We start from the raw sequence: 11,875 nt of genomic DNA on the forward strand, positions 1-11,875 counted from the left end.
CACCAAGGATAATTAAAGAGTTCACAATAGTTTTAAAGTAATCATAACTCAAAAGTGCTCAAATCGCTTTGAAAACGATGCTGAAAAATGACTTTTGCTCACTGTTTTGACTATAACTTTTGAACACAAATAATTTTTTAGTAAGGTTTGTTTCATTGGAAAGAAGACATCTTGGGCTTTAATTTGAACATAAACTTTGCATGATTTGGATCATATTGAGTGAGTTATGACTATTTGAAGTTAGGCCAACTACGTAGTGGAAAATTAGGGTTTTTGGGAAGGATGCGTACACATGCCTTGAACTGCATATGCAGGCTCATTCCCAAACCTTCAGAACTTGAGTTTTGGGCCCCCAAAACATCATTCTTTGATGGGACCTGGTCCTTAGGAACGTCCAAAGACCTCTAAAAAGTCTAAAAAAACCCTTGTTTTAACCTATAAATACTTACGTAATGTTTCCAATCAAAACCTTAGCTAGAGAGAGTTTATTTTTTGCTTCCGTCTTCTCTAAAAACCTAGTTCATCTTTTCTAAACACACCACAACACGTTTGCATGTTTTTCTAAATATTCAAAACATCTCTCTAGTAGTTTTCTAGGGTAGAAACTAGTTTTCTAAATTGTTTTCAAGACCTTTTCAATTAAAGTTGTTCTTAAGTTGTGATTCCTAAAAACTATTGTGACTATTTAATTCTCTTGTTCTCTCAATCTAATCTTTATGTTGTAGGCACTGAAGGGTTGGTTAAATAAACTTAAACTCAGGATCCTAAGCAAGGTGAGTGTTCTATTTTAGTTTCTTTAATTTTCTTATTTGTTTTATTTGTTATTTTTAATTCTTTTGACATATGTTAATCTGATTTTAGGTTGTTTATAATCTGTTCTTAGTGCTTATGTGGCTTTATTTAGTTTTTATGTTATGTTAATATGTTCTTTGTGTTGGTGTTAGTTTAATTATTCACTTGTTTTACTTGATTGTTGTTATATTTATTTGACGCATGTTAATCTAACCATGATGTAATTATTTATTTATTCTAGTGTTTATCTTGTTAATCTCTTTGATTTAAACTTAAGTATGCAACTAATTTAACCTAAAATGTGATTTTTACATATTCTATGCTAAGAGCATCAACAGTGGGGCTTGTATATGCCAAATGTTAGGAACATTTGGCATTTAAGCCCCAAAACTGCTCAACAATAGGAAGGCCATATCGCATATGCCAAAAAAATTTTGAGATTTAGCTACAGTACCATCTCAAATGTAAGATGGTACTGTAGCTGAATGGTATAAAAAAATTATAATTTTTTAATACTTCCCTCTCATTAAAATAATTTTACCCGGCAATTTCTCTCTCCTCTCTCATTTTTTTCTCTTTCTTTTCTCTCTTCCTTCTCTCTTTCTCATCCCCTCTCTCTCTCACCATTGTTAAGCTTCTCTCAATTGTTTGTGCCAGATCGGAGCTCACACCGAATCACCAAGCCAGATCGGAGCTCACGTCTGATCGTATTTCTAGATCGGTGTGGTGGCGAGGCTGGTGGCGCGGTTGAGATGGGCGTGGTGGCTGGAGGTCAACGTGGTGGAGATCAGTGTGGAGACCGATGTGGAGATCGGTATAGAGACTGGCGTTTGGTGGGTTTGGTGGCCGGCGTGGAGATCGGCGTTTGGTGGTGTTGACATGGTGGCCGGTTTTTGGGTTTGGTGGCCGGTGTTTGGTGGGTTGGGTTGCTATGGGTTTGCTGGGTTTGTAGTGGGTACTTGGTGGGTTTTATTTTGTTTTATTATTTTGGATTTTTTGGTTCCGGTGGGATTTTGTTGGGCCGAGGGTAGTGGTGGCGTGGTGGTGATTGTTTGTTTTTAGTTGTGGCCGGTTTCTGGGTTTGGTGGCCGGCGTTTGGTGGGTTGGGTTGCTATGGGTTTGCTGGGTTTGTAGTGGGTACTTGGTAGGTTTTATTTTGTTTTATTATTTTGGATTTTTTGGTTCCGGTGGGATTTTGTTGGGCCGAGGGTAGTGGTGGCGTGGTGGTGATTGTTTGTTTTTAGTTGTGGCCGGTTTCTGGGTTTGGTGGTCGACGTTTGGTTGGTTAGGTTGCTATGGGTTTGCTGGGTTTGTAGTGAGTACTTGGTGGGTTTTATTATTTTGGGTTTTTTGGTTCCGGTGGGATTTTGTTGGGTTGACGGTAGTGGTGGCGTGGTGGTGATTGTTTGTTTTTAGTTGTGGTCGGTTTCTGGGTTTGATGGCCGGTGTTTGGTTGGTTGGGTTGCTATGGGTTTGCTGGGTTTGTAGTGGGTACTTGGTGGGTTTTATTTTGTTTTATTATTTTGGGTTTTTTGGTTCCGGTGGGATTTTGTTGGGCCAAGGGTAGTGGTGGCGTGGTGGTGATTGTTTGTTTTTAGTTGTGGCCGATTTCTGGTTTGGTGGCCGGCGTTTGGTTGGTTGGCTGGTGCTAGAGGTTGAGGGAGAAAGCTAGAATAGTTGAATTTGAAAAAGCCGAAATAGTTGAATTTGCAAAAAAAATGACGGTTGGAAAAGCAATAATAAAGAAAGATTAAAAAATAATATTTTAATAAGATGCTAAAATAATAGAGTTTTGGGATGTTGGGCATATTGTGAAATGGTATGGTATAATTAATAAAGTAGTTTTTTGGGATGGTAAAATAAGATGAGATATGAGATCCGGATGTGGATGCTCTAAGGATGTGTACGCATACTCTAGTATGCGGGCGCATGTTTTCGAACGTGCATACACATGTTTAAGTATGATTACGCACATTTGGGTAGAATTTCTTGTTTCATTTCGTTTAATTAATTGTTTTTCACATGTTTTTCTGATTATTTTTTTCAACTTTGAATTCTCTATTTTAGGTTACTTAATTGCGTTTAATTTTTTTCTATGTTTGTTTTAGTATTTTTTTTTCCATGTTTGGTTTATTTAGTATGCAGACCTATGCATGTAAATAAGTGGCCCAAAAGACCCAATTTGGTTCCTGGACCTAAACTAGGTGGCGACTCCCAAATCCTCTGCCTCTGATCCATTCGACTAAGGCGTACTTCCCAAAAGGGGACAAACTATGCAATGTGAGTCAACGCGAGACAGTGCGCTCACAATGTGTTTTCTCTATTTGTCTTTTGTGTAGCCTTTCAAGCAAGTGAGATCTACAATAGTTGTCCCTCCTACCCATACTGCTTTTCACCAACCATTACTTCCTATCTTATTGACATGTGTCCCTCATGACGTTCCATTTTCTGTAAACGTCTTCACCTAGTTTTCAATTTTCTCTTTCTCACTTCCTTTCATTTTTTCAGCAAGCATACAAGCTTTTGAAAGAAATAGTAGTTTAACAGTTTGATCTCTCTCTCTCTCTCTCTCTCTCTCTCACACACACACACACACACACACGCACACATGCACGGAAGAGAGAAAACAAAACTCATAAACGATGGGACCATAAACGACATGATTAGGACCACGATCGACATGATTGATGGCAAGACTAGGAACTCTAGCTCTAGTGAGACCATAAACAACATGGTTTGGTTTGATTTTCTTTCTTTCTATCTTTCTTTCAAAATTGAACCTTAGGTTTCTTTCTCTCAATCAATTGTAAACAACTGATATTGGAAAATTTGTAGTCCATGCTATGCCACATGAGTAGGAAGTTAGTTTATTAAATGGTATACTAATGAAAGCAACAATTCGGCAGATATGTAAAGTTTAGGTACTAATTTAAACAAAATAAAAGTTCGAGATATGTTAGGGCAATACAAATAGGATGGATGACTGCCTATAGAATTGGCTTGCTCGAAAGGTTTTCCTAAAAGACAGATAGAGAAAACACACAACACATGTCGTATTTCTCTCTCTCTCTCTCTCTCTCTCTCTCTCCAACACAATATGTTTCTCTAACCAAAAAAAAAAGGAAAAAAAAAAACAAACAAACAAAGCCACAAACAAACACCAATCAACAATTTGATTTCTCTCTCTTTATCTCTTGCATGAAAGAGAGAAAACAAAACCCACAAATAATGGGACCACAAATGACGCAGTCAATACCACAATCTTGTGTGAAGTTTGTGTACTAAATAAAATAAAATAAAAGTTTAGGGGATGTCAAGTCAATAACCATGTTTTGAAGTTATAGACCATTGCTGAGGGTCTATTTGGTTAGGCTGGGCATTATGGGTGCCTAAAAGAGTGTTTTTAAAACTCAAAACTCTATTTTGCTACAGCAACTCCTCAAAGCTTTTTTTACAAATGCTCATTTTAAACTAAAAAAACCATTTTTCAACAGTTTATACAAACGGATCCTAAGTCACACATGGGTCCTGTGTCCGATCTGAGTAACTATGAACTAGGAGGAAATCTAGGTTATTTTGCCTAAAAAATTGGGTTGTTAATATTATGTGAGAGGACCATTTGAACTGGTGGTTGAACCCATGGACCGCTGAATTGATATTTAAAACATGGTTTTGAAACTCAAGTTTGATTCAGTTAATGGTGAACTAGTTGGAAATCTAAAATATTTTTTTTCTTTGAAAACCAAGCAATTAATATGTGAGGGAACTATCTGAATGGACCAATCATGATTTGAACGAGTCAAAAATTGTATGTCTTTTATTTTTATTTTTATTTTTTATAAAAGAAAAATATGAAAGACACGCCAATCATCAAGGCACATGATTTATTTCTTTTAAGTCCAAGGCATGTGATTTATTTCTTGAAAGCCCAAGGCACATAGATTGAACAAATTTCAGATTACGAAAGAGTACGTTCAATATAAAGGAGAGAGAAACTCTGAAGCGCACTGAGGAAGAAGAGGATGCTTTAACCCGCAGTACAAAAAAGTTCAAAGAAAGTCATGCAGAAACTGAGGAAAATCAAGAGAACCCTTTTAAGAGTAATACAAGTTACAAAGACAAACTCATCGGAGAGATCCCAGGGGCTTTTGTTCAGGCTTTTGGGCTGTCAAATGACATGGATGAAGATGTTCAAACAGATTCAGAGGCTGGAGATGGTACTGAAGGAAATTTGGTGGTATGCTTGTCTAGAGAAGAAAAATCTCGTATAAGGGCGGTTTGGAGAAAGGCTTTGATCATTAAGGCTTTTGGGAGAAAGGTAGGGTATAATTTTTTATACCCCAAAATCCGAAGCTTGTGGAATCCATGTGGAAAGATGGATTGTATTGACCTGGGTTCAGATTACTTTTTAATCAAATTTGAATTGGAAGATGATGTAGACAGGGTACTCAAAGGAGGGCCATGGTTTGTTGGACAGCAATTTCTTACTATTAGACAATGGGAACCAGAATTTCGTGCCTCAAAAGCTATGTTTTCATCTGTAGCAATTTGGGTGTGTCTTCCTAAATTGCCTATTGAATATTATGACCCTGCTGTTCTCCAGAGAATCAGGCAAGCGATAGGACTTGTGCTACGCATTGACGCTCATACAGCGAGTGGAATTAGGGGACGTTTTGCTCGCATATGCGTACAAGTCAATTTAGACAAACCATTGGCAAAGTCTCTAACCATTGGTAAGTGGACTCAAACTATTTTATATGAAGGGATTAACTCCCTCTGCTTCTCTTGTGGTAGGATTGGACATAGAAAGGAGGAATGTCCATATACCATTAAGGATATACATAAGGAGACAACTCTAAGCCAAGAGGAACCCCCGGTACCGTAGAAAGAAAACAATGAGGCTAGCAGCAAGGTGGATGAAAGATCAAAGGAATATGGTGACTGGATTGTGGTCACAAGACGGAAGCCGATGAGCAAAGCTAAGATAAGTTACCAAACTCAATCAACGAGTCAAGTGTCTGATGCCTCTCAGGGGTAAGGTGGTAAAAGTTCACCTAGAGTGGATGAGCTAAGCAAGAAAGATGGCAAAAGAAAAGTCCCATCCCCGGCTTCATCGGGGTCACAAAGAACGGCTGATAAGACTGCTAAACCAATCCCAAGAAAGGATGGAGTGAAGTCTGACTCCTTTTCTGTGAAATCGCGCGCGAAGGCAACTAAACAGGGAGGGCATTTGGTTCAATCCCAACGATATAAGGTGGGGACAAGCAACTACGAACCTGTTTTTTCCTTTGGAGAGAGCCAACCTTATGAGGGTGCAACTGGGCCGAGCCCAATACCTCTTATTTTTTCTAGCCCAGCAAGTACTCCGTTTAAGAGTTCAATACTTAAACCTAAGATAAGAGATACTGCTCTGAAAATTCACAAAAATGACAACCACGAGCAACTGGGCAATTTTCTATCAAGGAAAAATTATTCCGATGGGGGAGGAAATGATCAAATGGATCAGGCAAGACCCGACGGAGATATGGGGCTGGTTCGACTTGGAGCTGATGTTAGCTTGGAAGAATTTGTTCCCTTTTACAGAGGTGAGCAAGAGGCTGGTGTACCTGCCCATGAAGGACGAAGCTTGGGCCCTCACACCAAATCCATGGTGGAGGTTCCTCTCAGACCGGCCTGCAGTCCAAATCTCTCCTTAGATCAACTCGGATCCATCTGCAACAAAATCAAAGGTGCACCCTTCGGAAAAATTGCTATCAAAAGTAGAGATAGAGGGGATTCACTCGGAGATAACGATGAGAAAGTTTCTTCAGGAAATACCTGTGGAATGCATGATGTGGGGCAACCTTCATCAAGTGAAACTACTTCAGTTTGCGAAGCCAGAGATGAGAGTCACCATTCTCATCAAAGCAACCTAGGCGAAGATGTGGATAATCAAGCACTCAGTCACTCTTTTTCGAGGAAGCATGAAGGGGAAGAAGGAACTAATGGAAGCATGGAGGTTGAGGGACACAATGAATAGCTCCTCTGAGTCTCATTCTGAAACTGCTAACCACTTTTATCCAAAAATGAATATATTGGTCTAGAATTGCAGAGGCACAATGAAACCACTCTTTAGGAAAACGGTAATGGATTTAGTTGATTGGCATAATCCCATTATCATAGTCATTACGGAAACTAGGCTAAGTGGTGCGATAGCCAATGAAATTATTGAGACACTTCCTTTTGATGGTGCGGTGATCATTGACACTATTGGCTTTGCTAGTGGAATATGGCTTTTGTGGCGTTCAGATTTGGTGCAGGTGGAGGCGCTGGCGACCACAGAACAAGAAATCCATGCCATTGTCCGGGTAAGATGTCAAACCTTTAACTGGCTTATTAGTGCTATTTATGCTAGTCCTAGGTTTGAGGAGAGATGCATTCTATGGGAAAATCTAAAAATGTTAGCCTTTTTGCATAACCTTCCTTGGGCACTTATGGGTGACTTTAATGAAGTTATTACTGAGGAAGAGAAATCTGTTGGTAATCACATTAGCCAGAGACGGGTTAGAGCCATCCAAGACTGTATGGACACTTGCCATATGCTTGACCTTGGGTTCTCAGGCCCAAAATTCACTTGGACAAATAAGAGGGGTGTTGAAGATTTAATCCAATGTAGGCTGGACAGATGTTGGGCCAACCCGGCCTGGAAGGCCTTTTTTGATGAAGCAAGTGTCACACACTTGGCCAGGGTAAACTCAGACCATTGCCCCTTGCTACTTAAGTTGAAGCCTTCCGTGAGAGAGGATCTAAACAGGCCCTTTAGATTCCAATCTATATGGCTTAGCCACAATGACTTTCCGGGTATTGTAAGAGATGCTTGGTTGGGGCAACAGGTTAATCTGGCTGATGCCATCTCTATTTTTGTTTCTAAAGCCAAGGATTGGAATAGATAAATTTTTGGTAATGTTTTTGCTAAGAAGAAGAGACTTATGGCAAGGTTGGTGGGAATCCAGAAAGCTATGGCCAATAGACCGTGCACCTTCCTTATCAATCTCCAGAATCAACTCTCTGATGAGTACAATAATATCCTTGAACTTAAAGAAGAATTATGGGCCATGAAGGCCAGGACTAACTGGATTATCAACGGTGAACGAAACACTTCTTACTTTCATCTGTCTACCATTGTAAGAAGAAGTAAGAATAGAATCACCAGCATTCAAAATGCCCATGGGGAGTGGGTTCATGATACTGTTGAAGTGAAAAGAATTTTTGTGGAATACTTCCATAAATTATATCAATCTGAGCAAATTTATTACCCTTTAAGCCCAGCTTGGGATTCTAACTGGTGTGCCTCTCTGGCTGAGGAAGAAACACTTTATTTAGCCCAACCCCCCTCTGATGCTGAGATCTGGGATGCACTTAAATCCATGAAACCTTTTAAAGCACCTGGTATTGATGACCTCCATGCCGGGTTCTTCCAAAGGTTCTGGCTCTTGGTGGGTGATTTAGTTAAAAGGGAAGTGAAAGAGATATTTGCTACCCAAAAAATCCCTGCCTATCTAAACCAAACCTTAATTTCTTTTATACCAAAGCAGATTGGCTCGGAGCTAGTGAGCCACTACAGACCCATTAGCCTCTATACTACCATCTACAAGATTGTCACAAGGATTCTGGTCCATAGACTGAAGCCTCTTCTCCCTTCCTTAATTTCTCCCATGCAATCTGCTTTCCTTGCTGGTAGAAGAGGTTCAGACAATGTCATTATTGCTCAAGAGCTTATCCACTCCTTGAAGAATAGAAAAGGGAGGGAGGGGTTCATGGTAGTAAAAATTGATCTTGAAAAGGCGTATGACAGATTGGAATGGAGTTTTATAAAAATGGTCTTGGATCATTTTGGCTTCCCCCCTAACATTGTCAACCTGATTATGAGCTACGTGACGTCTACATCAACAGCCATTCTGTTTAATGGTAACAAGCTAGACTCATTCCAACCCTCAAGGGGTATTAGGCAAGGAGACCCCATCTCCCCCTACCTTTTCTTGCTTTGTATGGAATTCTTGGGAGCTCGTATTTCTGCACTTTGTGAGGAAAAGAGATGGGATAAGATCAAGGCATCCAGAAATGGTCCGAGCTTTTCTCATATCTTTTATGCGAATGATTTGATGCTGTTTGCCAAGGCTAACTCCAAGAACTGTGATGCAATTTTGGAAGTGTTGGACAATTTTTGCAATTTGGCTGGTCAAAGAATAAATCTTAACAAGTCGTGGATCCTCTTTTCACCTAATGTTTCTAGTAGAAAGAAAAATTCTATCTGCAGAAAACTTGGAATGGTTGCAACCCAAAATTTGGGAAGGTATTTGGGTTTTCCCCTACTTCACCAAGGTAGGAATGGTGATGCTTTTAATTTTGTGATTGAAAGAGTCCAAAATAAATTGGCTGGCTGGCAATCCAAGCTTCTGTCCAAAGCTGGGAAATTAGTATTAATTAAGTCAGCTGCAACTCCTATAGCTGACTATTATATGCAGTGTCATGCTTTGCCTATTAAAGTGTGCAATGCCATTGACAAACTTGTTAGAGACTTCTTATGGAGTTCAACAGATGAGAAAAGGAAACTCCATCTAGTTAATTGGCACATGGTCACCTTGCCTAAGGATTGGGGAGGCTTAGGTTTGTACCAAATGAGATAAAGGAATCAAGCTCTCCTTGCAAAACTTTGTTGGAGAATTGCAAATGAGAATGAGTCTCCTTGGGCACAGCTTTTGTCAAAAAAGAACCTAACTCCCAATAGGTTGACTGAGGAGGGCAGGAATAGGCCTTGCTCCAAAATATGGGCTGCATGTAAGGCTAGAGGTCCGGTTTATGTGAGAGGCCTCAAATGGACTATTGGAAATGGTATATCTGTGAAGTTTTGGTAGGACTTCTGGCTCCCCATGGGTCCCCTTCGAAGCCAAATCCATGGGCCACTTGCAGAAATGAAGAAGTTTTAACAGTACGCCAATGCCACAGTGTCTCTCTTGGTTGGCTTCTGCATAATCTCTCCTTTGAGTTACCTCATGACCTCATTGAAGAGATTAGGGCAGTCCCATTCTCAAATAATCCAAACACACAAGACTCCCTTGCCTGGGATTTCTCTAAAGATGGCCGGTTCTCTTTAAGGTCTGCTTATCTCTTAGCAAGAGATTTAAATCCTTTGAACCCGAGGACTGATTCTGTATCGTGGATATGGAAGTTGGATGCTCGTCCAAAAATTATTTTCTTCTTATGGCTCTGTCTTCACAACAGCCTCCCCACTTGCACAATCTTGGGTTCAAGGGGTTTAAATCTCAGTCCCTACTACCCCATTTGTAATGCAGATATTGAATCTATAGAGCACTTGCTCCGGGGCTGTAAGATAGCTGTGGAACTTTGGCAAAAATTGGAATTTCCTCTCTGTCTGGTGGACTCATTTAATAAACCTTTAGGGGAGTGGTTACTTGTTAATTGCAAAACGGAAGTCAGCTCTAAGTTCCTGGGCATTCCGTGGAAAATTATTTTCATCATGAGCATTTGGCAAATATGGACTCACAGAAATGAAGTTATTTTTCGAACCGGGCAAGACAATCCAAACCTTGTTAAAAGATGTGTTCAGAGCAATGCTGAATATTTCTCCATTGGTATGAAAACAAAAATTCATCCATCCAAAATCTGCATCCCAGTAGCTTGGCAGAAACCTCCTCTTGGGTGGGCAAAACTCAATACGGACGGCTCGGCTTTAGGCAATCCTGGCAGAGCAGGTGGGGGAGGTGTGATTCGGGATCATCTTGGTCACTGGATCAAAGGATACAGCAGAGCTTTGGGGACTACTAACAATTTTACTGCAGAATTATGGGCCCTCAAAGATGGCCTCATCATTGCTAAGGAATTGGGGCTTTGTAACTTGATTGTTGAGTTAGATGCTTCAAGTGTTGTTCAGTTGTTATCTAGTGATAAGCCAAATTTGTTAATGGAACCTTTATTGTCTGATTGTAGGAGCCTATACAGAACAATTCCTAACAAACGGATACAGCATGTGTATCGGGAAGCAAATCAATGTGTAGATGCACTAGTTAGATTGGGATCAAGTGTTGTTTCCTCTTTTGTTGTTTTTGTTGAACCACCGCCTGTGGTGGTCAATTTGCTAGCTCTTGATGAGGCTGGCTTTTGTTGTAATAGACTTGTTTGTTGTTAATTAAATTATCTACCTTTCTTACCAAAAAAAAAGAAAGAAAGCCCAAGGCACGTGATTTCTTTGTGTGCTATAATGAAGAAATATTAATTTTATTTAAGCTTGGTTTTCTATTATGTTGTTTAATAAATGGTTATCTTTTTATTTATTTATGTATTATATCAAAATGCAATTGAATTTCATGAGGATAAAAATGAAATTGAATTTGTGTTATGATATGGGAATTGTGGTTTTGTATATGAATGTGCTTTGAAAATGGGGGAAAATGGGCTTTTACCCTAAATTTTAAATTATGTAGCAATTTATCCATGTTTTGAAACTATATAGCAGCATGTCCTTCTTTTGGAACTCGATTTTTAGAAAATCGAGTCCCGTTTATAACTTGGCTTTACCATTTAAGAGTTATCTTCTGCGCCTATTTGGTGTTTTGGCTATAATTTTCTACTCATAATTCCAATTAATTCAGGATTGGTGTTTTTTGAAAGGGAATTTAATTCTCTACAACTTTTCTAGAAATAGAGAAAACCAAATTTCAATGTTTACAGGCCAAAAATGTGATTCAAGTCACTACTGAAAAATCGTAATGGTTTTTTAGCATTTTCTGAAGGGAAAATCATATTAATACTAATCGGTATTATTTAGATTCCAATTGATACCGATTGGTATTAATCAAATTTCAATTAGTACCAATTGGGACTAATAATTTCCCAATCAATACCAATTGGCACTAATAAGAAAACTCGAAATACCGATTAGTAACAATTGAATCGGTAATAAGCAATGTTATGAATTTCGTTTCGTTCCGGTCGGAACGGGTGGAATTTCTTGTATCGGTATGCAAAACAGAACAAAAATAACTTCAGTTCCACCTCGGATCAAATTCCAGCCAGTTTCGGGTAT

The 11,875-nt window shown here is 39.3% G+C and overlaps 1 protein-coding gene across 1 annotated transcript; it reads left to right on the forward strand.

Moving 5' to 3' along the window:
- Positions 1-1,544: 1,544 nt before the first annotated feature.
- Positions 1,545-5,677, forward strand: LOC115990372. Its single transcript, XM_031114207.1, has 2 exons — positions 1,545-1,606; positions 4,750-5,677. Exons 1-2 carry the CDS (start codon positions 1,545-1,547, stop codon positions 5,675-5,677), a joined length of 990 nt encoding a protein of 329 aa, XP_030970067.1.
- The last annotated feature ends 6,198 nt before the right edge of the window (positions 5,678-11,875 follow it).

Source organism: Quercus lobata, chromosome 5, assembly GCF_001633185.2.
Source record: "Quercus lobata isolate SW786 chromosome 5, ValleyOak3.0 Primary Assembly, whole genome shotgun sequence".
Classification (NCBI taxonomy): Eukaryota; Viridiplantae; Streptophyta; class Magnoliopsida; order Fagales; family Fagaceae; genus Quercus; species Quercus lobata.